The sequence below is a fragment of the Gymnodraco acuticeps genome, unplaced genomic scaffold, assembly GCF_902827175.1.
Source record: "Gymnodraco acuticeps unplaced genomic scaffold, fGymAcu1.1, whole genome shotgun sequence".
NCBI lineage: Eukaryota > Metazoa > Chordata > Actinopteri > Perciformes > Bathydraconidae > Gymnodraco > Gymnodraco acuticeps.
This window is the reverse complement of record NW_022991180.1, coordinates 6,827,581-6,855,494: the sequence shown is the minus strand read 5'-3', so window position 1 is coordinate 6,855,494 and position 27,914 is coordinate 6,827,581. Positions and strand designations below refer to the sequence as shown.

The 27,914-nt window shown below is 45.9% G+C and overlaps 1 protein-coding gene across 1 annotated transcript; it reads right to left on the bottom strand.

Moving 5' to 3' along the window:
* Positions 1 to 2,316: 2,316 nt before the first annotated feature.
* On the bottom strand, positions 2,317 to 27,435 carry LOC117560805. Its single transcript, XM_034237857.1, has 9 exons — positions 27,390 to 27,435; positions 26,868 to 27,191; positions 26,376 to 26,676; positions 26,185 to 26,282; positions 26,011 to 26,045; positions 25,380 to 25,445; positions 25,125 to 25,199; positions 2,611 to 2,854; positions 2,317 to 2,408 (listed from the first exon to the last, which is right to left on the bottom strand). Exons 1-9 carry the CDS (start codon positions 27,433 to 27,435, stop codon positions 2,317 to 2,319), a joined length of 1,281 nt encoding a protein of 426 aa, XP_034093748.1.
* Between the last annotated feature and the right edge of the window lie 479 nt (positions 27,436 to 27,914).

Here is a 27,914-nt window from a genome sequence, read left to right as displayed (position 1 = left end):
ATAATCATATTTAATAATCGTGATATTAATTATTGACCAACATAATCTTGATTATTGCCATAATCGAGCAGCCCTAGTGTGTGTGTGTGTGTGTGTGTGTGTGTGTGTGTGTGTGTGTGTGTGTGTGTGTGTGTGTGTGTGTGTGTGTGTGTGTGTGTGTGTGTGTGTGTGTGTCTCTGAGAGAGAGTGAGCTATATTCAGAGCTCTGCTGCCTTAGCTACACTATTTCATCGTTGCTGTTGTATGATTGGTGTTTAGCTACGGTATTTAGCGTCTACAGCACCTCCGCTTTTAGGGTTGACGTAGACCCAAACTTCGCCCGGAGGTCCCCCGGTGTTGTTGCGGGAGCTGCTGCACTCGCTAACACTCCACTAGCTAACGCTACATTAGCAAAACAAACGCTAATTTATTTTGCAAAAGGTGCAGCGGGCTTCAAACACGTTCCCTCCACTGGTTTCAACCAAGCACTAAATTAGATGTTTTCCAACAAAATACGGTTGAACTGACACTTCCCCATATTTATTTGTAAGTAGATTCGAAGATAGGCTACATGAGCTGAAGCTTGGTTGCTAGGTTACTAGCTGGGTGTTCTCCAATAAGGGGCCGGGGAAAACAAAGTTAGTGATTACTGGTTCCATGTTGATTTAATTCAATACAAATTGTTGGGGGGAACTGAAAGGCTATTACCGTACTGGTTACTTTGCAGCCCGGACATTTCCCCCAAAACACATTTAGACGCTATCGCAACATAGAAGTATCTTTCAAATCCGATAATTTTTAAGACCTTCTGAATCATATTTAAGACCTTTTTAAGGCCTTAAAAACCCTGCTCTGAAGGTTATTTTCATTTTACAAATCCTGCACTCAGCTTTGCTTTCTCCAATATAATTGAAAAGCAGCCAGATGCTGCTTATTTTTTCGGTTTTCGCTCATTTCTTGACTTTTTCCGACGCGCTTGCATTTAAATCCGTCTCCCCGTCGCTCTGTGCAGCTGGCCTGTACCACTACACATGCTGTGCCCCCCACCCTTCTTTCACATAATGGTATGATCCTAGTGTGTCCTCGCATATGATTGGCCGCATGGTGGAACGCTAAATAAAGACCCGCCCCTGCCTGCAAGGATTCTCAGCAAGAGTAGGAGCGGCTGAAGATTCTGCTTTCCCCGACGGGAGTCTGCTCTTCTAGCGGCAGCTCGCGATCGGCGTGTTGGAGACCTCTGAATTAAAGTAGCAAGTCACCTCAAGTCAGAAGGCTCAAGTCCAAGTCAAGTCCCGAGTCATTGGTGTTCAAGTCCAAGTCGAGTCGCAAGTCTTTTGTGATGTTGTCAAGTCGAGTCTCAAGTCATAAAATGTGTGACTCGAGTCTGACTCGAGTCCAAGTCATGTGACTCGAGTCCACACCTCTGGGGATTGCCTCGTATGCGGGTCGGGCTACATTATGAGCTTTGACAGGCACTCACAGTGTGAGTCCTGCCTGGGAATAGAGCATGCGAACGCTGCTCTCACTCCCGGGGTATCATGCTCGCATTGTGCCCGTCTTCCGCTGGCCCTCAGACAGCAGAGAGCGGACGCTCTCGCTGCTGCAGCTGCCAGTACTCCGGGGACAAAGCCCTTGATTTCATGTGGAACTACTTGAGCAGGTCTCCCTTGAAAAATAGATCAATGATCTCAATGGGATTAATCTGTATAAATAAAGGTTTGAAATGAAATGAATTTCCTGGATCCGAATGGCGGGCACGAGTCGGACGACTACGTCCCCTCCATTCAGGGATCACCGGGTGAGGAGTCCCCCATTATCTCTCCCCTCCGGACGGAGGAGACAGGTAGGGAACCCGGTGTAGGTCCGGTGTATGATCCCGTGATCCCTATCTCCGCCACCGCGGCGTTGCCGTCGATTGGCGGGATTCTCCTGGAACTTCCGGAGATTATATCCAAGGCGGCCGCCTGGAGAAATCTCCCCGTTCCCCTAGCTCAGGAGAGCTCGCCTCCGGATGACATGTCCGGGGTGTCCTCCCGGGTACACAGGGTAAGGAGTGACCCGGTCTGGCCACGCTTCCCGGCCATAAGGAAGTACCAGGAGGGGGCGGCGGAGGACCCTGGAGCAATGAGGGCTCCGATAGGGACATACGTGCCCCTCACGAGAGTGGTGGGATTCACGGATGTAGGTTTCCCGACCGTGCCTCCTCTAGAGCCGAACCGTCACGGCGTTCTTTGGGGCTAGGCAGGCCAGCGCAGTTACCGGACGGCAACCCATGCTGGTTGCCACCAAAGATCGGTTTGTCGCCCGACAGACGGACAGAATGCACCAGTGTGCGTTTCAGGCGTCAGCGGCGGCGAACAATATAGCGTTGCTGTCAAACTTCATGGTGGAAATTTCCGAGCGGTCAAAAATGATGTCTTCAGTGGAGGCTGAGGAGATAGGGAAGGCGGCCAGTACTGCACTTACACTGTGCGCAGCAGTCGCAGTCTCACAGGCGCGGATTGCGGCATGGGCGACACAGGTCCACCGGTATCTCTGGCTACAGCAGGGGAATATACTGGAGGGTGCAGGAAAGGATCTGCTGGAGGCTCCAATCAGTCCGGACGGACTATTTGGACCACAGTTCCACACCATGGTGGAGACTATGAAATCTGCGGCAGAGCAGGCAGATGACATAAGGCGTCACGCTAGCTGGCTTAGGGACAAACGGCCTCAGCGACAGCAGCGGCAGCAACGACAGCACCCGCAGCCCCCGCAACAGTCTCAACGGGGGCAGCGCGGACAGCGGCGCGAACAGCAACGGCGTCAGAATCGCCCTTCGGCAGCTGCAGGGGCTCCGTCCCAGGTCTCCGCTCCTCCGCCGCAGAGACAGGATCTGCAGGCGACGAGCCGGAGGGGAAAAAGATGGCAGCCCTCTAAGGTTCGGGCCCCACTGGTTCCGCGAATAGCTGAAGAAAAGCTGTTGGAGTGGATTGTAGGGCCTACTTCCTATTTATACGGAAGTGAGCCTGGAGGTGGGGCCCACGTCATAGGTGGGCGTGGAATAAGTCTGTCAGTGCTGCACACGTGCAGAGGGGATTACCCAATAGCGATAGCCTTAGAGGGCTGCGCCTATACTCATAGAAGCTGGGTTACATTACGTAACCCCAGGTATATTGTCTGGTCCTTTTCCCTGTGTTTTTCCTCCTGTCGTTAGTTTCCCTGGTGTGTTGTCTGATTGTGTTCACCTGTGGCCCTTGTGTTTCTCCTCCCCTGCCCGGCTGTTTCTCGTCTTGTGATTACCCCTCCCTGTATTTAGTCTTGTCTCTTCCTGTGTTCAGTGTTGGTTCGACGTTTGTCTGTGACTGTGTTCACCGGGGAGTGTTCTGACTGCCCACACGAGACCGCTCCGTTTAGCTCCAACCGCTGGAGAAGCTGCAGTACATATGCAGGAGCCTGTACGTGGCGCTGTAACTTCCTCCACAAAAGCAGCGAAGAAGCATGGTTGTCATGGTTGCCCTTCTGTTTATTCTCCGCGGTGGGGGCCGAGGGAACCGGGCAGAGTTTTTCGCCAGTCAACGTGTATTAAAGTTTAAATCTTCCGACAAAATTATAAAAGTGCCGGTCAAAGGTCTTCTTTGTTATTTATTGAGCTTTAAAACAAATGAATAATGACTCTATATAATATAATAATATAAATACACAGAGCCTCCCTCTCTTCGGACAGCGCCAGTGTCTGTTTCATGCAGCAGCTGATCCAGTAATGAGTGACCCGGCCGACAGTAAAAATAAACATATTTATAACTAGTTTAGGTAGTTTGAGAGGTGTCTCCGTCCTGTCAGATTAGACTTCACTCGCGTTTATGTCCATATCGAGAGAAAGATAAATAACCTGAATTCAGTGTGCAGTTTACTTTGACGCGGGGGTGAGCAGCAGAGGTGGGGAGAGGCGGGGCTATTGCGCAATCATTATCAGAAAATGATCGCTGAAGCTGCAGTACATATCCACAAAAGCAGCGAGTAAGATCCCCCCCGGATGTGTAAGTCTGCTGTAGATGTTGCACAAAGAACTGTAGCATGGTCAGTAGCGTCCGGAGCACGATAGCAACTCTGCGATCCGCCATTGTTGTTGTTGTTGGTGGCGAAACACATCAGCAATGGCGCGGGGTACGCGGAGGTGAGCAGCAGAGGTGGGGAGAGGCGGGGCTATTGCGCAATCATTATCAGAAAATGATCGTATAGGGCGCACACACGGAGCTGTTTGACCCCCCAGAGCGTTGCGTATGCCGTTCTATCCACCTTGGGACCCGTTATCGTTTCCTCAGTCGTTTAGTGCCGTATGCGGTCGTCCTCGTGTGGCCGAATGGTCTATATGACACTAAACAGTAACGCAAACGGCCGTTTTCGTCCTCGTGTGGCCGGGGCATAATGTGTTTCTCCTTAAGCTTGGAGCCCCCCTCCCTGTGAACTGCTGCCAGAGGAGAGGGAGAAAACAGCCTACTCTCTTCAGAGACACCCATAAATCATAGACCTTACACACTCAACCTAAACAAACCACTTTGTTTTGTTTATACTGTAACTATAGAAAAACCTAAAATATGAAGTATTTTTCATTGTGAGTTATACAAGAATATAATTGATTATATTTGATTATAACTAACTTTCGTTTTAAGTATTAAACATACTATGAAAACTCACAACACCTGCCAGACTCATCGTAACCATCAACGAGGAGACTTTCATATTCAAAGAACCCAAGGAAGCTGAGAAAGTTCTAAAAGAAAAGAGACCTGATTTATTTGGGATGTGACATTACCAAAAGACTGTGTGTTGGCCTACGCCCCCACCGCACGCGCACACACACACACACACACACACACACACAATCATTTACACTGACGCACACGCATGCCCGCACATACACTTACTCACAGTCACACACACCCTCATTAGGATTTTGATACAGGCTATACTGTAATGTAACCAAGCACTTCTTATAAATACTACCTTTGTTAGGTGTACACGATCAGAGGAATTACCATGAAGGTTTACTAACATCTATGCATAGTGCACTTAGTATAATTTACTGTAGACTTTGGGGGAAGGTCCAGAGTTTACAAATGTTTTAAACAAGAGACCATCAGCGACTAAAACATGTTTACTAATTAAAACATTACAGTACAAGTAAGTGCAATCTTTAAGCCATTGTATATTCAATTACAAATATAAATAGTAAAGCTTCAACTATAAGGTGTTATGTACATGTCTACATAAAACACATACTTTTTTTCCCATTTAAAAAACCTGTGTTTCAGTAAACAAAGTGTAGACACATGCAAACTTAAGAATGTAAACTTTCATTGATTAACCTGCTGCTTAAAGAGGACATCAACCTTAAGCATTTTGAACAAGAAACAGAGCAGTGGCAGTTCCTATAATCTTTTGAATGTACAAGTCACCTATTGGTGAATGTCTTTTTTTCTATATTGAACTTCAGGCTTGTGTTAAACCCGCACCATTAATAAAAAATGGAAAGATTATTTAGAAACTGCAAAACTGACATTATGGAAGTGACATTTCAGTCAGAAGAGATGATTAGACAAAAAGAGGGAGAAGACGAGGAAGACAACAGAAACCGGCAGATCAATTGTTTGATTATTGTGTGTGTATGTTTATTTCTTTGTAACTTAATATCATACATTTTATACCAAACATAACATAACAAACATGATAAAAGACAGCAATGAAAAATAAAATGATAATGTTTTGTTTGGTTCTGAAACAACATTTTTTTGAAGAGTGTAGAAAGCTTTTCAGATAATATAAGATAAGATGGACCTTTATTAATCTCCGTGGGGAAATTCAGGATACATTTGTTAATAAATAAGTAGGTTTTGCTGGATGGATACCAAAAAAACCTGACTCTTGGATGTAAGGTGATCGTGGGAAACTTGGCCCAAGTCAGTACTTTAAAAAATATATATATGTTGCAGCTGTGTATAGGAGATAACTAAAAGCAGAAGGTGCAAACCCTCCAAAAAAGAAGTAAGAGGTTTCTGCAAAACCAAAGAGCAGATGATAACAAGTTGCAACAACATCATTACAAAATAAGTTCCAGTGAATCAAGGGTAGGGGTCATATTCTCAAGTTTCCTGGAACTAGCCATGTTGCTGTTTGTTACATCCTCATCTTCTGCTTCAACCTGTTGCAGAACAAAATACAAAATGAAATAACTGAAGAAATATCAAAGAGAAACCCTATTTATTCAATACTAGCAGCGGAACATTTGAAAGTTGATTATTTTGAAAGTTAAAATACACTAACCTATATGCTCTTTCGTGCACTTATTTAGTGCTGTACAAGTAATGGTTTTACTGGTTAAGGGTTACCTCGCCTGAAGATGTTCTCACATATCTTACTTCCCCTTCAGCCTGTGTTGGAGAAAAAAAGAACGTCATTTACAGATGAGATATTTGTTATGAACTCAGACACTCAGGATATAGGACCCAATTGCACGACCCGGGAGACAGAGGTAAAGTATTGGTAAGATTTTATTTTTTTTAATTTCGGGGGATCACGTGATGACACCGGCGAGCTGAGCGGAGTAGTCGGGTGCAGGCGGTAATCAGACTTAACTATGATTTAACCAAAACTGAAAGTCTCAAAGTGTAATGCGCAGTCAGTTCTATTAGTGTGTAAAAACATCTGCGTCTAAATGCCCGGCAGTAGTTTGACCAGAGCTAGAGCAAAGAAAGACAGCGGCCTCATGGCGGATATGTTTGGAGAAGAGGAACACGTCCCCAAGTGGGCTAATCAATTGCTTTCTGAAATACAAAGCGTTAAAGAAACCTGTAACGTAAGGTTTGACAATCTGGACAAGGCTATTGTTCAATTGAAGAAAGACTCTAAGGCAGGGGTGCCCAACCTTTTTTGAACCGAGAGCTACTTTTAAAGTTGCCAGTCTGCCGAGATCTACCAGTCCAAATAGAGAGGCGTAGCCATTACTGACAGCCTACTACCAGGTAAATACACACTTCTACTTGTATAAAACTGACCTTTGTACGATTAATACTTCATAAAATACTGCAGATCCTTTATCTTACCTATTTCTAATCTACACACATACAAGTAGTTAACTGAAGTTATACAACAGTGCTGTTGATACAGAGTTGAAGTTTATTCACATGTCACATACTACAGTGGGTAATGTTTTCAAGAAACATTGAACAGTGCTGCCACATATGACACAGGACAAAAGAAAAGACTCTGAACCCTTTCTTTGCCATTATATAAAAATAGTGTTGCTACAAAAGTATAAATTACGCTTACTAATAAGACAACTCAGATCTGAAGCTACACAGGAATCTGCTGCCAAAGTGCAATAAAAAAGACAAAATGTATAGAATCAAACCCTTTTTTTGTTGCATTTTAGTAGATTATACAAATAAATGCCTTTAAAAATAGGATGCAAGCAACACTAGTTTCTTAACCTGAATTGATAATAGACTATAATCAATTTAAACAGAACAGATCTTAATGTTTGCATTCTTATACCATTTTGTACAATAATTATAATGAATAAGTTCAAACAAACTAAAACTTACAGCTGATTAATAACGGTATCCAACTTGAGTTTTTATTATGTCAAAAACCTGTTGAAATGCTTCTGTTATTTTTTACTGTCCCCCAAAAGCGCATCGGCAGCCTCCAGGAAAGCTTCTTTCACAACTTCGCCGTCTTTGAAAGACTTCATGTGTTTCTCAAGAACGTGACTGACACGATAAGATGCTATGGTAGCAGCCTTGCTCTTGTTGTTGGGCCTGGTGGAAATGGACTGCTGTGCATTTAGCTGTCCTTTCAGGCCCCTCCCCTTTTGGAGCGTAGGGCAGATTTAGGAGGGAATTCCGTCTCGCAGCGTTTGTGCAGTTTTGAAATGCCGCTCCTAAATTACCCTTCTTCGATAAAGCCATGCTCGCATTGCAGATGAGACAGATGGACTTTGAATTGGAATAGATACAAAAATAATCATCCTCCAACTCGGAGTGAAAATTATATATTTTGGGCTTTTTTGCTTCTGCCATAATTGCGGTCTTGTGTGTGTGCGGACTTTCACTCCTGTTGACACTAGTGATGTGTCGGTCGCGAACGAGCCGGCTCAAAGAGCCGGCTCTTGTAAGTGAACGACGGGAGCCGGCTCGCGCCCGCGAAGGAGCCGGTTTTTTTTTTTTTGCGGAGGGATCTAGATCGCCATGAAGACACATTATGCAATGTGCAAATTATCCCGCTTATTACATGGCCACATTCTCAACAAATTAACGACATGACTCCCAATATTAATTGAAATGCTTTTATGGATTTAGAAAATGATTTTATTGATTTATTGAGTTGTATGTATTTAAATTGACATGCATCCGCTAAGAAATATAGTCCGTTGTTACTGTTTGAACTAACGTAGCAACGGCAGGAACTGCATCGAGTGTTTTTGAGGAGCTTTTTGATTACAGATTTGAAAACATCGTTGCTTGCTTTAAAAGTAGCACAATTCATTATGTCAAACTTTGGAAAGTATCTAGATATCCCTGCCCTAATGCCAAAGTAACTGGCAACTGAATATGTGTCGCCGTTTGATGTCTATGTCTGGACCGCTGCGTAAAAAGGAGGGTTTCTGCTCTTCTTACTTCAATAAGAATAAAACACGGAGGAGGGAGATCTCTTTTTCTCCCCTTCTTCTGACAGCCCAGCAGCTGATCTCAGAGCATGCTGCCCTCTCCTGCAGGGGGGCGTGGTCAGCTGCAGCTCACAGAAACATATACTTTATATAGATATGGCCCTACAATATATTGTTCAAATATAGCATGATAGGTCCACTTTAAGTAATACAAGACAGAATGATGATGATGATCTCCGCGCTACAGCTGCTCCGTGCATGCATGCAGGTGACATGTAATATCCAAGGATTAGAGACGGTTGGATGCTGCTGTTTTGAGCATTGCAATATATTTATTTTCACTATGTTATTTATTTATGAGTATCCTTAGGCTCAGCAAAGATTTGATGTCGGCTGTTGCTGTCTTTTTTCTATAGCTAATAGTTACTGAAATAGAGCCCTGCTGTTTTGTCAGGGCCTTTTCTTTAAATATAATTTAAAAATGTTCATACAGTAGCCCCTTTTTTAAAATAGTTTTTATAGGTGTTGCTATCTGTTTTGTGTAGCGTGGTTCGACAAGCAAGTCAGTGCATTCATTGGGTGGTATCAGAGAGTTACACGGGTCTGTAAATGCAATGAAAACATTTGGCGACAGCAAATCATTTATATTAAACATGTCATTTTTACTTTTGAATACTTCAGTATAAAGGATGTATTGAATAATTTAAGTGATATATGTGTGTACACATATAAATCATTAGTCAAAACAGGGCTACATTTGATTTAATTAAAAGGTATAATATGTGGTAAACTGAAGAGCCGTTTGGGAGCCGAAAGAGCCGGCTCTTCTTGGTGAGCCGAGCCAAATGATCCAGCTCACCAAGAAGAGCCGGAATTCCCATCACTAGTTGACACGGACAACATCAGCGAACTATAGGTTACTTGCGTAACCCCAGTTCTCAGAGTAACATGAAGTGAGATGTCTCACTATGGGATGCGCCTCATCGCGGAGCAAACAGAAGCATCAATCTCATTACGCCAATCCTGATTGGCTGGAGATCTTGACGTCAGCGTCAGGGAAATCACCCCCTATAAGTAGCTTGCGCCACAACGCATGCGCCATTCAAAATAAGCACCTCTTCTCGCTTCACCATAGCAAGGAGGGCCGTCTGGTGAGACATCTCACTTCATGTTACTCTGAGAACTGGGGTTACGCAAGTAACCTATAGTTCTCATTCATAACACTCCGTTCGATGTCTCACTATGGGAAATTGTAGCTCCCGTATTGCCAGACGAGCTTATCTCGAAAATCACCAAACCAACCAGAACTTAACAGGTAGAGCTCTGACTCAACCAGGTGCCCAGCACTGCTTGAGTCACACTGGGAGCAGAACGTCCAGCCTGTTAGGAGGCAGACAAAAGTGTCTTTGATGGGAGACATCCTGGACAGAGTCCAGAATGCAGCCAGACTCTGAGTCGAAAGAGCTCGCGGACCCGAGGGTGCCTGCGAACTCTGACTCGTATGAGCCCCAAAGCAATTGCTTCCACACACCAGTGGGAGAGCCGTTGCTTAGTAACAGGCTTGCCCTTATAAGGGTTAGCCCAGGACACAAGGGGTTGGTCATTATGACAAAGCACCCTTGATCTGTCCCTGTACGTGCGTGAAGCACGGGCTGGACACGGCAAATCCGGCCGCTGTTCCCCGGAGGAATACAGTGGCGGGGAGGATGCCTTAATGTCAAATGTGGTACCCCGAACCGACCGCCTTAAGATAAAGGCAGGGTCAGGCTTCAACCACACTCTGTTTGCCCTGGGGCAAACTGAGTGCATGAAAACTGTACAGATAGTGCATGAGTGCCACTGGCTCGCTTGGCAGCTGCCAGGGTCAGCGTCATGTCACACTGTATTTAGATTGTACCACTCACGGGCCAGGCCCATAGAGCCAAGCGCTCTGGGTGTGGGTGAAAGATCGCCCCCCCCGCTTGGGACAGTATGTCCCTGCGTAGTGGGAGCTGCCATGGCTGCCCGCACAGCAGCTGACATATCTCCGCTAGCCAGTACATAGCTGGCCAGTGCGGAGCTATCAGGATAAGTGTGTGGCGTTGCTCTCTCACTCTGGCCAGAGTTGGGGGTATCAGAGCCAGGGGTGGGAACGCGTACAGAAGGCCCGGGGGCCAATTGTGCGCGAGTGCATCCACGCCTAACGGTGCATTTAGATCGCGCATCGAAAAGAACAGCTGACACTGAGCGTTGTCTTTCGATGCGAACAGATCCACCGCGGCTCTGCCGTAACGCACCCACAGCTGGCTCACAATCCTTGGATGTAGAGTCCAGTCTGCATAAAGTGGTATACCTCTGGACAGTAGATCTGCCCCGAGGTTCCTCACTCCCGGTACGTGCGTCGCTCTCAGAGAGAGGAGACGCCTACCGCTCCATAGGATAAGTTTGCGCGCCAGTGTGTGTAACTGGTGAGAACGCAAACCCCCTTGGCGGTTAATATACGATATTGTGGTCGTATTGTCTGTCCTCACGAGGACGTGATGTCCCCTGAGGAAAGGCAGAAAGCGTTTTAGGGTGAGAAACACCGCTAAAAGCTCCAGGTAATTTATATGTGCCCGCTGGAGGTCTCTGCTCCAGAGACCCCTCACCGGGCGACCTTCATAAATACCTCCCCAACCTGTCAGACATGCGTCCGTGGTGACCACTTTCCGTGAAAGGACAGCACCCATAGGCACACCTCGTACTAGAAAAGTCGGGTGCAGCCAGTGGCGCAGTGCCATTACGCATTTCACAGTAACCGTTTAGTTTTAGGGCGGCCACCCAGCGCTGAAACTCCCTCATGTGTAAGCGTCCCAGTCGTACGACCAGGATGGCTGACGCCATGAGCCCCAGCAATCGCAGGCATGATCTGAAGAGAACATGTTTGCGCAGCTGGAAAAGAGCGAGACAAGCTCTGAAAGCTTTCACTCTTTCCGCTGACAAGCGAGCTGAAAAGGGCACCGAGTTCAGGTGTAAACCCAGGAAGAGTATAGTCTGCGCGGGGCACAACATGCTCTTCTCTGTGTTTATTATGAAACCCAGGTTGAGCAGGTGCTTTACGAGGACATTCGTCTGCGTAACAGCCTCCTGCTCCGACTGTGCGAGAAGCAGCCAGTCGTCCAGGTAGGTCGCCAGGCGAATACCCTGTTGTCTTAACGGGGCTATCGCGGCTTCCGTACATCGTACAAACACCCTTGGACTGAGAGACAGACCGAAGGGGAGTACTCTGTATTCATAACAGATCCCCTGAAATGCGAATCTCAGATATTTCCTGTGTGGGTAATATACTGGGATGTGAAAATACGCATCTTTCAGGTCGACTGATGTGAACCAGTCGTCTTGTCGCACGAGCCGCAGCAGAGATGTGTGAGTGAGCATTCTGAACTTATATCTTCTTAGATATTTGTTCAGAGCCCTCAAATCAAGTATTGGCCGAATTCCGTTCCCTCCCCGTTTGGGAACGAGGAAGTACTTGGAATATAAGCCGCCCTGACTCTGCTCGGCGGGTACAATAGATATAGCCCTCTTTTCTAGGAGAGAGAGAATCTCTTTCTCCAGAATATGGGATGACTCTCCTCGGGCCTGCGAATGCAGAATGCCCGAGAAGCGAGGGGGGGTGACAGCGAATTGGAGTCTGTAGCCCCGTGTTACTGTCTTGAAAACCCAAGCAGATGATGTGAGCATCTTCCACTGCATGCTCCTTAGAGCCAGTGGAGATGTCACATCTCTTCCCCTCTGAGTCTCTATTTGTTGTGTTATGGGGCCCTCTAGTGTCTGAACACAGTGGTGCCCCCTTTCGACAATCCCCACCGACACTGCGCATGCGCATGACGGTGGTGCCTTCACAACCCCAGCCGGCACTGCGCATGCGCGTGGCGGTGGTGCTTTTAAAAACCCCAGCCGGCACTGCGCATGCGCGTGACGGTGGTGCCTTCACAGACCCGCCTGTAATCCGCCTTTTGAGAGATGCCGTAGCTGCTCTCAGAAGGGGAACAGTTGACGGGCTGTTTATTGTTTTTCTTTTCATTTTTTAGAGCTGCGCCCTTGGCTCGAAGCCTGGATGCGTCAGCGGAAAATGATTTGTGACAGAAAAATCAATAAGTGTGTGACATGTGTTTATGCGGACTTGAGGATGGTGTTGAGGCATCTCTCGAGGCGGCGGGAACACATTTAGAGCTGGGGAACCGTAGACTTCCAGCTCTGTCACAGAGGGGAGAAGGAGGGGCTGTCGCGCCGCTCGCTTCTTCTTCCTCGACTGCTGGCCGAAATTCTGGGTTGGCTGCGCCTGGGCTGCAGCCGGAACCGGAGATTTTCTAGGCCAGCTCGCCCTCGTCCCCTGCCTGGGCTGGGGACTCTGGGCGGACTGCGACCTCTGCGCTTTCGGTATTTTTAACCGAGCAGGGTTCGCAGCTTGGACGAAGGGCTGCCGCTGCGAAGGCAGCGGCTGGGCCCTTCGAGGGAGGCAGAGGTGGAGGGCCTCGTCCTCCTTCTTTTTCGACTCGCATCTGCTTTGCATGGAGGCAAGAGCGGAGCCGAAAATCTCCTCGGGAACGATGGGCATGTCAAGCACATCCTCTTTTTCCCGGTCTGGGAGATTGGTGAGGTTGAGCCATCTAGCTCTTTCCTGCACCACCATGATCCCCATTGTTTTGCCCGTGGCCTGGACGGCGCAGCGTTGGACACGGAGACAAATGTCTGTGACCGCGGCCAACTCGTCCAGAACGGCCGGTCCAGGATTACTCGACATATCCTCACAGAGCTCCGCTTAGTATGCGGTTAGCAGTGAGGAAACGTTCAGAGCCCTGGCGGACAACGCTGCTGCTCTGTAGGACCGTTCCGTCATGGTTGACTGGAAACGATCCACCTTCGCGGGCAGCGTTGGGTTCCTGCCTGGTGATGGCCCCATCCTCGGTAGGAGGTGGGTTGCCACCAGCAGTTCCATCGGCGGTATGCGGAGCAGGCCGAGCCTCTCCATACCGTCGCAGTCTAGGGAGGAGGCACCCTGGATTGGGGCCTTGTTGGTAAAGGGTCGGTCCCTCCACGAGACCGACACCTCATCCAACATCTCCGGGAAGACCGGGAGGAGTTGCCTCCTTGTCCTTGTTGCTTGGGGAGAATGTTTCCCCTCGTAACGGGACCTGGCGGTCTCCTTGGCCCCTTCGGGCCACGGGATGTCTAGCCTGGACGCAGCGCGCTCACACGCGGCCTGCAGGTCCCTGCTCAGACAGGGCGAAGCTGGTGTGCTATCGCCCGGGAGAGCAGCCATCGCTCCCGGCTTTGCCGTTTGAGCCGATGACATGAAGATATATTCTTCTTGCTCATCCGAATCAGACAGGAGGGACTCAGAGGCGTCCTCTTTGTCCCCCATGTAGTCTAATTCCAGGACATTCCCCGCGGGTGAGACCATGGTGAGGTCTCGCCGGGAGCTCCCGCCTGGTGAGGCGTGGGGCTCCGTTCCCGCGTCTCTTGCCGCCACCGGGTCCCGGCCTGACACGGCGTGGGATCCCGGTTCCGCAGCTGCCGCTGTTAGTGAGCCCCAGACCGACATAGTGAGGGGCTCAGTCTCTGCAGCAGACGCCCCCGTGTCTTGATTGCCAAACGGCGAATCAGTGGACATGAGGGAGTCCTGTTCCAACAAGCTAGCTTGGTGTGCTAGCCGTTGGTGGAGGCTTTTTCGGGTGAAAAGGGCACAATGCCCGCACGAGCCGGGGTTGTCGATAGCCTCCTGGGCGTGTTTCAGCCCGAGGCAGGACGGGCAGACCTGGTGTGAGTCTGTGCCTGCTATCTTCAACCCGCAGCCGCATGACCGAGCCTTCGAGTCCCTGACTCCTCTGGTGTGAGGGGGAGAGGCGTCCATCTTGTTCGCCTCGTGGCGTGGAGAGGACCCGCTCGTAACAGGTACGTCGTTGAGAGAAAAAGTGTTACCAACCCGTCCTTAATCTGGAGAAAAAGGGGACGGTGTGGGTCCCTTGTTCTCAAATAATATTGACTGGTGTGTCAATATACTTCTAATCCTTTTCTTCCCGTGAGAGAGAAAAAGAAAAGCGTCCTCGCTACCGTGGTGTCGGTAGTAAGGGGAAGTTAGCTAGCAACGGGTGCGTAGCTAGCTTGAGAAAAATCAAAACCTTACCTTACTTTCCGGGGAAAGAACGGCGAGGTCGATTTTAATACTAACTGGCATTAGTATTACCGTCTTCTTGCGAAGCAGAAGGAGTAGCCGGCGAGCGCCCGTCGACCGAAATGGTTATATTTGGGTTCAGTCTGTGGACCGTTAAGCTTGTCCGGCTACTATAGAGATGTGCTCTGAAGCGAGAAGAGGTGTTTGAATGGCGCATGCGTTGTGGCGCAAGCTACTTATAGGGGGTGATTTCCCTGACGCTGACGTCAAGATCTCCAGCCAATCAGGATTGGCGTAATGAGATTGATGCTTCTGTTTGCTCCGCGATGAGGCGCATCCCATAGTGAGACATCGAACGGAGTGTTATGAATGAGAACTAGTGCACTGCCCACCAGCCACGCCCCGACACATGGGGTCACGCCGGCCAATCAAAAAACTTTGATGCGTTCAAGTGCATTTTTCTGGCACAGGAAGATTATGTTATAGGACATTAACGATAAAACCGAATATTGTTGTTCTATTTTTAGACACATCTCGCGATCGACTGGGAATCTCCCCGCGATCGACCGGTCGATCGCGATCGACTGGTTGGGCGCCCCTGGCTTAAGGATGACCTTTTCTGAAGCTCTTCTCATGTGTTTAACATCGCTGTATGTTACTTCCTCTTCAGCGAGACCAAGCTGCAAACCATCAACATGAACATGAACAATTCTTCCATTTTAGGGTAAACAGCTGATCATTTGAATCACCATAAGAGTTTACCCAAAACCTAACTCTAAATAGTTTATTTATTCAAATTTGTAATGTTCGGTGCCAATCATTTTTACACAGTGTCTTACCTGACCTTATCTCTCTTTTTCTTGACAGTACTGTATGTTACATCCACATTAGACTGTGTTAAAAGAGCAAAGGACAGAATTTGAACGACAAATATGAACCAAAAGCCTAATGTTCAATTGTCCTTTTTAAAGAAAGAAATAGTATGAATAAGAGTAATAGTAATTATGACAATAAACATCATATGTAATAAGTATTAATGTGCTGTGTACAGTTATTTATTGTAGCTTCAAATGGACAGTACAGTAAAGTCTTATTCTATCTCGAATTACTGCAGTGTGAAATTAATTAATTTCATTTCTTGTAAATAAATGTATTTGGAAAATAATGATCATATCTTACAATTATTGTGGCTGGGGATTCTTCTTTGGTCTGTCCTAAAAGTGAAGCAATACGTCTCCTTGCAGTATTAACACTATTTCGGCTGACTTTTATATTTGATCCAATTGGTAGATAGGCTGTATTTAAACCATAACCGTGCACAGCTGATAGAAAGGGACACCTGGTGGTCAAAGCACGTTATTGAATTGTATTATTTTATTATTAGATATTAATAAGAGGATGTGCAAAACAGACAAACTAATAAGGCTTAATTTAAACATTAAAGAGTACTTTAGGTTAAGGTCTTCTTTTGAATAAGAAGAATATGGAGGGATGAAACCCTCTTGAAACCGCAGGTCCTTCCTTCCTGCAGCGGTCAGACTTTACAACCAGCACTGCCCCTAGTAGACCCTCCTACACACACCACAACACAGACTATAACACCCCTTGCTGCTAAATACAAACCAACTTTGTGCAATATGTGCTATATGTGCAATATATATATGCCATTAATAACTGTGTAATTTATACCTGGCCACTAAATCAATATATATGCCGTTTTGTTTTTGATCTGTATTTTTGAAAATTATGTAACTTTTTATCTTTTTTTTAGCATATTGTTTATTATATTATAACTTAGTACTTTTTTTACGCATGTAAGATATGCAACACTAAGCTGTCTGTGGCTCTTTCCTGCTGTAACGCTGCACATTTCCCCTCTGTGGAACTAATTACATTACATTGCATTTAGCTAACGCTTTTATCCAAAGCGACTTACAATAAGTGCGTTCGACCAACAAAATACAACTTGAAGAAAACAGAATCATATAAGTACATCAGGCTTCATAGAGCAAAAACATTTCAAGTGCTACTCAACTGGCTTTAGATAAGCCAGTCCTTTATTAGTATAAAAGTGCTTCGTTAATAGTTCTATCGCTCGAAGTGGAGTCGAAAGAGATGAGTTTTCAGTTTGCACCGGAAGATGTGCAAGCTATCTGCCGCCCTGATGTCAATGGGGAGCTCATTCCACCATCCTGGAGCCAGGACAGCAAACCCACGTGTTTTCGCCGATGGGAACTTGGGTCCCCCTCGCAGCGAGGGCGCAGCGAGTCGTTTGGCTGATGCAGAGCGTAGTGCACGCGCTGGGGTGTACGGTTTAACCATGTCCTGGATGTACGAAGGGCCAGATCCATTCGCAGCATGGTAAGCAAGTACCAGTGTCTTGAAGTGGATTCTAGCAGTTACCGGAAGCCAGTGGAGGGAGCGGAGGAGCGGAGTAGTGTGGGAACATTTAGGAAGGTTGAAGACCAGACGAGCCGCTGCATTCTGGATGAGCTGCAGAGGTCGGATGGCACATGCAGGTAGACCAGCCAGGAGGGAGTTGCAGTAGTCTAGGCGGGAGATGACGAGAGCCTGGACCAGAACCTGAGTCGCTTTCTGTGTCAGCTGGGGACGTATCTTCCTGATGTTGTAAAGCGTGTATCTGCAGCAACGGGTTGTAGCAGCGATGTTTGCAGTGAAGGACAGGTTGTTATCTAATAAAGGTATTCTGATTCTGATTCTTTAATGGTCACACACATGCAGAGCACACAGCACACACAGTGACATTTGTATCTACAGATAAATATTAAGCCTGACAAAGTACTTAACGTCTAATATATTGCTTTCCTGCAATGTTAACTATGTTTAAGCACTTATTTGTTTATTATTTGTTTATTATTAAACTGATATTATACATATGTATTATACTCTTATAAGATGTATGTAGATAGTATAAGAAATGTGCAGAATGACAGTTTAATGGTGGAGTATACACACATATTGATAGATGTCTTGTAATGCACTGTTGAGGAACCTGCGACCCAAGTTTTTCATTCATTGCATAACTACACAGTAGTTGTGTATATGATATGTCAATAAACTTTAGCTTAGAAAATCTTGAAATCTTGAAAGGGATGTGCAAACTAGTCATTATATACAGTCTTTAATGAACTATTAGTAGAGAATAATGAGTAATGAATATACTTTATAGGGATCCTATTAATATCTAATAATAAAATAATAAAATTCAATAACGTGCTTTAACCACCAGATGTGCCTTTCTATCAGCTCTGCACCGTTATGGTGTAAATACAGCCTATCTACCAATTGGATCAAATATAAAAGTCAGCCGAATTAGTGTTGATACTGCAAGGAGACGCATTGTGTGAAAAGAAATGTAAGATGTTGTATAATTGCTTATATATTTATGATCCACGTCACATCTTCAGTTTTGGCGGCAGTTCTCCTGTTTGTCTAGAAGTCTTCTCAGCAGGGCTCTATAAATAGAGAATTACGGCAGATATGTAATCAGGGTCGGCTCTAGAACAAATCAAATGGGGGGGCAATCATTTACCAAGGGGGGGCACACACTGCCGTCAACAACCAACACACAAACACCAACGCAACTTCAATTTAAAAAAACATGCTGAAAAGTCTATTGTCTTTCACACACATTGCAGGGTGTAGTGCTATTGTATAGCGCACCTATGACTTGTGCATACATGCACGGTTGTGGCACAACCACCAAAACAGAAACATATAAGGACAGAGGGTGTCGTTTTCTCATACTGATATTCTGCACAAACTGTGCTGTTGTATTTGTTGTAAAGTGTCTTTACTGTAGGTTATTTTTTATTATATGTACAGCACTTTGGCTCGACCAAAAATCGTTGAAAAATGTGCTATATAAATCAAACTTGATTTGATTTGATATGGACATAGGCCACCATATAAAAAGTGTGCAAATGTATTTAGTATCCTATCCATGTGAACATGTTTTAGGTGGGAGTGGACCTAACCTCCTCTCGGAGGGTCTGGGGGCATGCTCCCCCGGGAAGATTATTTTTAAAATATTGAAGTTAAATGCATCAATCTGGTGCACTTTGAGAGAAAAATGAAGAGATCTATGGATAGCCTACATCTCTCAGCATCCATATGAAACAGAACTGTACACAGATTTACTTTTTCTTTATGGATATTTTACTAATCATTCCCCTTTTAAACTGTATTCTTGTGTTACTGTCCTATAGTATTTCATACCCGTTTTTCATTTATTCTCTCTTTAACAACTATAATGATCATATAAAGGTATTCCTCGAAAATACTTACATAAATGGTGACCAAACCGTTTGAGACCCACTGAGATAACTTACACTAAAGTGAACTATCTAAACACTGAGAGAGTCCTTACCTCACTGAGCTGACGTTATAAGATCCTCTCAGTCTGACAGGAGAGGACTCTCCTCCACCTTGGTGTAGAAACAGCCCTTTATATCCGTTAGCATAGCTAGCTAACCAGATGCTAACAACATTCCACGTTACCACTCGCGCACTCACAAAATGTGCTCGTGCCACACAGAGCCGAGCTTGAATGAAACACAGAGACCCATGTACTTGTACTGTACTGTATATCATATTATTTTCGATGGCTTTACTGTATAATCAGTATAACAGATGAACAGATCGCCACTGGGCTTTCATCTAAACACACAGCCACGTAATGATAACAAACAAAAGGTCGGGGGTCATTGGTCAAGCAACACACCAATCAGAGAGCAGCAGTGAGCACAGCTCAGGCTGTGTTTTATATTTGTATTCTTTATTTCTGATGTATTTCACAAAAAAAACCTTTAGTAGAAACGTTTTCACTGAAATGATTAAAAAAAGAAAAAAACCGCAAAGTGGCAAGGCTTGCCAACCCTGCGTTGGGGGGGCACAGTGACTCATTTGGGGGGGCATGGCCCGCGAATGACCCCCCATGACGCCGACCCTGTATGTAATATTTAATGCAGCCGAACCGTGTATTACAATGCCGTTATGTGATGACTTTCAAAGAGAAAAGCAAGCACACTCGGAATAAAGTATTATTGTATTTTTAAAAAATGTTTTCAGATTTCACATCACATAAACACCAAATCCCAGCATGCATTGCGGATAACCATCCAATCATCGAGCTGAGGATCTTGCCTTCGTCTGTTTCCGGTTTCGTTTAATGACCGATGTATTTTGTTATACACACATTCCTTCACATTTACATTTTAATGTGCATTAAAGTATTTTGTGAGGCCTTCTAACATGTTTTTAAATATAACTACGGTTGTAGTTGAATCGTTTGTAAATTAACATGAACCGAAGCTGTTGCTTGGCAACTCAATCGCACAACGTCACGTCCGTTAATTCCACATCCACACGCACGGATTAACATTGATTTAATACATTAATGTAGCCTTTGTTTCTGCTAAAAGAGGTGTCGACCAGCTGGGGCAACAAGAAAATCGCCGTAATCGAGTGTGACTATTAAAAAATAAATCATTACGTCGGGGTAGCATTTGCTTGGTATTTCCGGTTATTTCTCCACTGGTTAACATGGGTTAACAATACCGTGTAGCTGTCACGTTTGAAGGGGACGAAATCGTGACATCTTCACGTCTCCCAGCATGGTAAATCGTCACATGTTCACGTCTTGCCGTGATACCGGGTTGCCTCAAGAAGGCACGAATGGAGGTGGCCGAAATGACTTGGTTGAAGAGTTCGTTGCCTGAGTGGTTACAACTTTTCACAAGTTGTCCTGAGGATTGGTCCGAAGCTTCTAACCCTTTCCTCGGATCCGACTACGGTCCTGTTGGAGGTCCACGGAGTCTCCAAAAAGCCTCTAGGAGACGCAGGGCCAGGATTCCAGCCCGTGCTCCAACAGCCATGATCCCGGCTTCAGTTCCGGTTTCCACATCCCTGGATCCATGCACCAGTACCGGTCCGCAGAGCTATGATTCCTTGCTCGATTACCTGGCCCACACAGCCATGGTCCAGGCCTCTGTTCCGGTTCCAGCGGCTCCAGCTCCAGCCTCAGACCTTTTCTCAGGAACCCGTCTGGCGTTTGGAGGTCCACGGAGCTTCCAAAAGGTCTCTGGAAGATGCAAGGCCAGGATTCCAGCCCGTACTCCAGCGGGTCCGGCCCCAGTTCTGGCCCCAGCGGCCATTGTTCCGGCCCTGGTTCCGGCCCCAGCAGCCATGGTTCCATGCTCCAGTGCCGGCCCCCACAGCCATGGTTCCGTGCTCCAATACCATCCCACACAGCCATGGTTCCGTGTTCCGGTTCCGTGCCCAGTAGCCATGGTTCCGGCTACAGAACCGTCCCACACAGCCATGGTTCCAGCCCCAGTCCTGGCCCCAGCAACCATGGTCCCGGCTTCAGTACCGGCCCCAGCAGCCATGGTTCCGGCTTCAGTACCGGCCCCAGTAGCCATGGTCCGGACTCCAGTTTCGGCTCCAGGACTGGCTTACCGGCCGACGCCAGCTCCCCGAGTCCTGTCGGCGTACCGGCCGACTCCAGCACCTCGTCTCCTGTTGGCTCTCCAGCCGACGCCAGCTCCCCGAGTCCTGTCGGCGTACCGGCCAACGCCAGCTCCCCGAGTCCTGTCGGCATACCGGCCGACTCCAGCACCTTGTCTCTTGTTGGCTCTCCAGCCGACGCCAGCTCCCCGTGTCCTGTCGGCTCTCCAGCTGACGCCAGCTCCCCGTGTCCTGTCGGCTCTCGAGCCGACGCCAGCTCCCCGTGTCCTGTCGGTGTACCGACCGACACAAGTCCCCTCTCAAGTCCCCTCTCAAGTCCTCTCTCGAGTTCCCTCTCAAGTCCCCTCTCAAGTCTCATCTCGAGTCTCTTCTTGAGTCCTCTCTCAAGTCCCCTTTCAAGTCTCCTCTCAAGTTCCTACCCGAGTCCCCTCTCAAGTTTCCTCTCTAGTCTCCTCTCGAGTCCCCTCTCGAGTCCCCTCTCAAGTTCCTTCTCAGGTCCCCTTTCGAGTCTCTTCTGGAGTCCCATCTCAAGTCACCTCTCGAGTCACCTCTCCAGTCACCTCTCCAGTCACCTCTCGAGTTCTCTCTCAAGTCACCTCTCGAGTTCCCTCTTGAGCCCTCTCGAGAGTTCCCTCTCGAGTCTCCTCTCGAGTTCTCTCTCGAGTTCCCTCTCGAGCCCTCTCTCGAGTCTCCTATCGAGTTCCCTATCGAGTCCCCTCTCGAGTTACCTCTCAAGTCAACTCTCAAGTCTCCTCTCGAGTTCCCTCTCCCAAGTGCCGTTGGAGGTTCCGCTGGGGGTCCTGCCAACTCCATATCCTGTCCCGTTGGGGATCCCGCCGACTGCTCTCCTGCCGGGGGTTCTGCCAACTCCATGTCCTGTCCCGTTGGGGATCCCGCCGACTGCTCTCCTGCCGGGGGTTCTGCCAACTCCATGTCCTGCGCCGTTGGAGGTCCCGCCGACTACTCTTCTGTCGGGGGTCCTGCCAACCCTATGTCCTGTGCGGTTGGAGGTCCCGCCGACTACTCTCCTGCCAGCAGAGATGGGGACTCGAGTCTGTGACTCGGACTCGAGTCGCACTTAAGTCGCACACACAGAGACTTCAGACTTGACTTGGACTCCTGCTCAAAAGACTTCGGACTCGACTTGGACTCGTGAACAATCATTGTGTTTTCTATTTTTGGCGTATTAAAGGTGGGGTAGGTAAGTTTGAGAAACCGGCTCGAGATCGCTAGAATTTGAAAATACACAACCGGAGAAAATCTGCCACTTCCTCACAGAGCCCCTCCTCCAACACACACGAACGCGCACATGACCAATGAGGGCACGAGATAAGTTTGTGCCCCGATGGAAGGCTGACAGGCAGGTAGGCCATCCAGTTACTTTAGCCGGGCCGGCTATCGGGATGTTAAGAGCATTCCATGGAATATAACAACAAGTGTATCTCGAGCCGGTTTCTCAAAGTTACCTACCCCACCTTTAACATTAACATTAACATCATGGTAACACCATGGCGACCGGCGGCACACCTGCAGCTGTACCGCTTGTAATTAGGTTCAACTATAAAAACTTCGAACAAAACGCCGGCGGCACCAACAAAAGGAGCGCACACTGCAAAGTCTGCAATATTAAAATCAAGGATGCTGGTGCAACAACGTCACATTTCATCAGGCACTTGAAAACTCACCCGGAGAGGTCAGTCACATTAACGCATATGGACGGTTAGCAAACATGTTTAGCTCAGCATCAGCTATGTAATGTTAACTTAGCTTGCTACTAGCTTTGTAACTGAATATTTGAAAAGATGAGTGAATGTTTGCTTGTCACACTTGTTTGCGTTGAGTGGCGTTGACATCCAACTCTTGACATGACATAAAAAAGGTCGGTAACGTTAATCATTACGTTCCGCTGCCACCATCTACTGGCTAACGTTAAACGTAGAAAAATACATAGTTACATACATAAATACATCTGTCGGTTTATAGGCAGGTTACAGGTTTATTGTTGACCACGTAACGTTAATGTTACAGGTTTATCAGGTTACCATTACACTGGGTTTGAGTGAGAGGATAGAGGAATATGTTTATTTATAGTAGACTTAAAAGATGTAATTAGAGACCCAGTGTAATTAAACAATACGGTTGCAGAGGTCACATTTTAACATTTTTGTCCACTGGCCAAATGGCTAGCCTAGTGAATGTTGAAATGTTACCAGCCACTCAATAGATTGCCATTGTTATTTTTGGCTGGTGTGTGCAACATACAGTACCAGCCACTTGCATGATTTACCAGCATTTGGCTGGTAAATGGTGTTAATGGTAGATATCTCTTTTGGAACAGGTCATGTTTTAATATCACCAGTTCAGTATATTTCAGATAATATTGCAGCAATACTTTTTTAGTTGCAAAGAACAAATGTTTACTTTTAAGTACTTTTAACACAGTTTCCCTGCGGGGGATTAATAAAGTATTTGTGATACTGATTTCTGATTCTGAAGTGTTTTGCTTATAAGTTGTTTGCATTTAGCTAAACTGTGATGTTTTTCCTCATATTGCATTGCAATAGCCTGTTTAAAGTGATCATATAACAAACAACTAATCAGTACTGATACTGTATGCTAATAGATATAGGAGTGATAATAATACAGTAAATGCTTTGAATTTCTTAGATATAGCTGTGCAGTATTCTTAACAGACTGGATAGCAGCAGACAATAGAAGGCTTATTACAACCAGATGAGACTTTTATTTTTTAGAGACTTGAGACTTGACTTGGACTCGTGACCAAAGACTTGAGACTTGATCAAGTCTCACCCCACAAAGACTTGAGACTTGACTTGGACTCGTGACCAAAGACTTGAGACTTGACTTGGACTTGCAAAAAAAGACTTGTGAACATCTCTGCCTGCCAGGGGTCCTGCCAACCCTGTGTCCTGTCCTGTTGGGGGTCCCGCCGACTACTCTTCTGCCGGGGGTCCTGCCAACCCTATGTCCTGTGCCGTCGGAGATCCCGCCGACTGCTCTTCTGCCGGGGGTCCTGCCAACCCTACGTCCAGTCCCGTTGGAGGTCCCGCCGACTACTCTTCTGCCGGGGGTCCTGCCAATCCTATGTCCTGTCCCTCTGGGGGTCCCGCCGACAACTCTTCTGCCGGGGGTCCTGCCTACCCCTTGTCCTGTTCCGTGGGAGGCCCCGCCATCACCTGTCTCGCCGGAGGTCCTGCCAACTCCTGGTCTTCTTCCGTGGGGGATCCTGCCGAAGCCTGTCCCACTGGCTCCGGTTCCTGTTCGGCCGACACCGGGATCTGCCCGGCCTCCGGAGCTGTCTGGTCTTCGCCCTCGAGCCCGGCCCCCTGAGAGCCGCGGTCTTCGCCCTCGAGCCCGGCCCCCTGAGTGCCGTGGTCTTTGCCCTCGGGCCCGGCCCCCTGACTCTTCCTGCCGCTGCCTTCGCCCTCATGCTCGGCCCCCTGAGTTCGCCTGCTGTGGCCTTCGCCCCTCCATGGTCTCTGCCTTGCCCCCGGGACGTCCGCCCGATTCCCCACCATGGACTCTGCCTTGCTCCTGGGCCGTCTGCCCGAGACCCGTCCTCCAGACCCCCGAGACCCACCCTTTCCTAGTTATGCTTTCATAGTATTTGGTCATTGTCAACAAACTACATTTCTGACCTGATTATGGCGCTATATGAAAATGTAAGGGATCACCAAATTCATAAGGATACATTATTTGGACACCAAGACCATCTGTACCAAATTGTTTAATGATCCATCCAACAGAACAGACAACAATGGCCACCCATAGACACACTGTTATTTTGACATTGAAATGTGGGGAAAAAGCTTAACTATTACCATAGAAAACAACATTTAAATGAAAATGTACCCTTTGTTTAGTTTGACGTTCTACAGCGACCACAGAGGAGTACATCACGTCCACATCTCTATTAGCTTCTGACCACTGTGGAAGAAAGAAGAGACGGACACAATCAGATCTATTTTACAATTTCACTTTAGATTTTGCTTCAAAAAAACAAATGGTTTATGATGAAATAATAAATGCTGCCTGAGAGAACTTATCTTTCTAATTCTGTAATCCTGTTGTGAAATAAAAGTTGTGTTTTTATTGGTTAAGGGTTACCTTTTCTGAAGCTCTTCTCATGTGTTTAACATCGCTGTACGTTACTTCCTCTTCAGCGAGACCAAGCTGCAAACCATCAACATGAACAATTCTTCCTTTTTAGGGTAAACAGCTGATTTAAATCAGCATCAACATTTAAATCACCATAAGAGTTTACCCAAAACCTAATACTAAATTGTTTTTTTATTCGAATTTGTTATGTTCTGTGCCAATCGTTTTCACACATTGTCTTACCTGACCTGTCTCTCTTTTTCTTGACAGCACTGTATGTTACTTCCGCATTAGACTGTGTTAAAATATGACATAATTTGAACGACAGATATGAACCAAAAGCCTAATGTTTAACTGTCCTTTTACAAAGAAGAAAATAGTATGAATAAGGGTAAGGGTATTAGTAATTATGACAATATACATCATGTGTAATAAGTATTAATGTGCTGTCTACAGTGATTCATTGTAGCTTCAAAGGGACAGTACAGTAAAGTATTATTTGATTTAGAATTGCTGTAGTGTGAAATTAAGTTAATACTAATTTCCTTTCTTGTAAAATATTGAATTTTATAATTCTTACAATTAATTAATTTCCTTTCTTGTAAATAAATGTATTTGGAAATGAATGATCATATCTTACAATTATTGTGGCTGGGGATTCTTCTTTGGTCTGTCCTAAAAGTGAAGCAATAAAAAAGTATTTTTAGTGACAATAATGCACAGTTATCTGCATTAATAGTAAATATATTTATGATTAACGCACAATAATTAAAATGCTATTATTTGGATTGAGCATAATTCGGCATAGACTTACTGTGCTTTTTGAAAATGAACCAAATAAATATGGCCACCATAACAATGAAGATCAGCAAACTCAAAGGGATGATGAAGTTCTTTAAGTTCCCTGAAACACTGCGGCAGGAATACATAAATAAAAAACATACAATGTGAATGACAGACTTGTATAAACTTCAACATTTGCATGATAACGACAAAGTCTCTCACCTTTGCTGCTGTTTCTCAGTAACAGTTATGTGCACCGGCATCTGTAAGTCTCCTTTAACACACCAATACCAGACACTGCTCTCTGTCCTCAGTCCGCTCATAGTCACAGTGAGAACTTGGTAATCAATGATTTTGATGGTGACTGTTGAGTTATCTAACGATCCATTCGGCCATGTCACACAGGAGCTGCCCAGCCTGCACCACTTTATATCTCCAACGTTATGATAGTGATAATTGATGGTTATTTCTTCTCCTCTGAATCCTGTCCTCTTCTGTTCATCCACATACAGATATGGTGTGCCTTAAAGGAAAACATAATTCAATGGGAACTTGTAAGCAGCCTATTTGGTACATGCTCCTGGTTTAAATATATATTTAATAAAATTACATCTCGTAAAAGCATTATTTAAAAATAAGAACGATGAAGTTATTGTAAAATCGAAGTTTTGAAATGTTACAAAATATTTGAAAAGTTAATAAATAGACTCTTACCTCCTGTGACTGACAGGTGGAAATCTGTTCCCGAATCATATCCTCCATTAATCTCCACACCACACCAGTAATAACCAGTGTCCTCTTCAGTCAGGTCATTTATAGTCACAGTGAAGACTCTTTGTTTTTTGTCATCAGAGATCGAAAACTTTCCTGAACTGCTTGGTTTGTTTGTGTTAACTTTATCAGAACAGAAGTTCCAAAGATATCCTTTACACAAGTATTTCACATTGTTTATGTATTGTGATTCATAGAGACACGGGATGGTGATCGAACCTTCAGCTCTCACTGACACTTTACTGACTGTAGTTATGCTGTGAATTCCTGCAATAAAAGCAAACCCAACATTATAAAAAGTTAAATAAAAAATGATCAATACTCTTCCTTTAGATGGCCTACATAATGTTGATGTTCATATTAGCTCATGTTTAAACAATTACGTCATTAAGCATTCAAAATATTAGAAATTCATTCTATTATACACAAAAAATATGTTTTTAAGCCTTGATTCTTGTGCCTGACCTGTAAGTCCAGTGAAGATGAGAAGAAAGCTCAGTTGAACCGTCATATCGGGGAGTGAGTGAGTCAAGCTAAACCACATGAACCCTATCACTGACAGACTGAGTCTTTCGTTCCTTTTTTGCAACTCTTAATATCTCCTCCTCCTCCTCCTCCTCCTCCTCCTCCTCCTCCTCCTCCTCCTCCTCCTCCTCCTCCTCCTCCTCCTCCTCCTCCTCCTCCTCCTCCTCTAAGTCCCATGTCCCAATTACTGTATATACCCTATATAGAGTTTGTTGTTTTACCACAGCTCAATTTAACAGTTTTTCTTAATTAAATTACAAATGCATATGGTAAATAAATGCTCTTGAAGTGTACGTGTCTTTTTGTGTACTTTACATAGATCGTTGGTTTATAGCTCCCCCCTCTGTAGTTTTTTCACGTGCTTAACTTAACATTGCTATATATTTTTTATAAAATAGATGCAGTAAACCAGATCTGATTAGATACCATAGCCTTCTTTGCTAATATAGAAAAGCATGAACCACT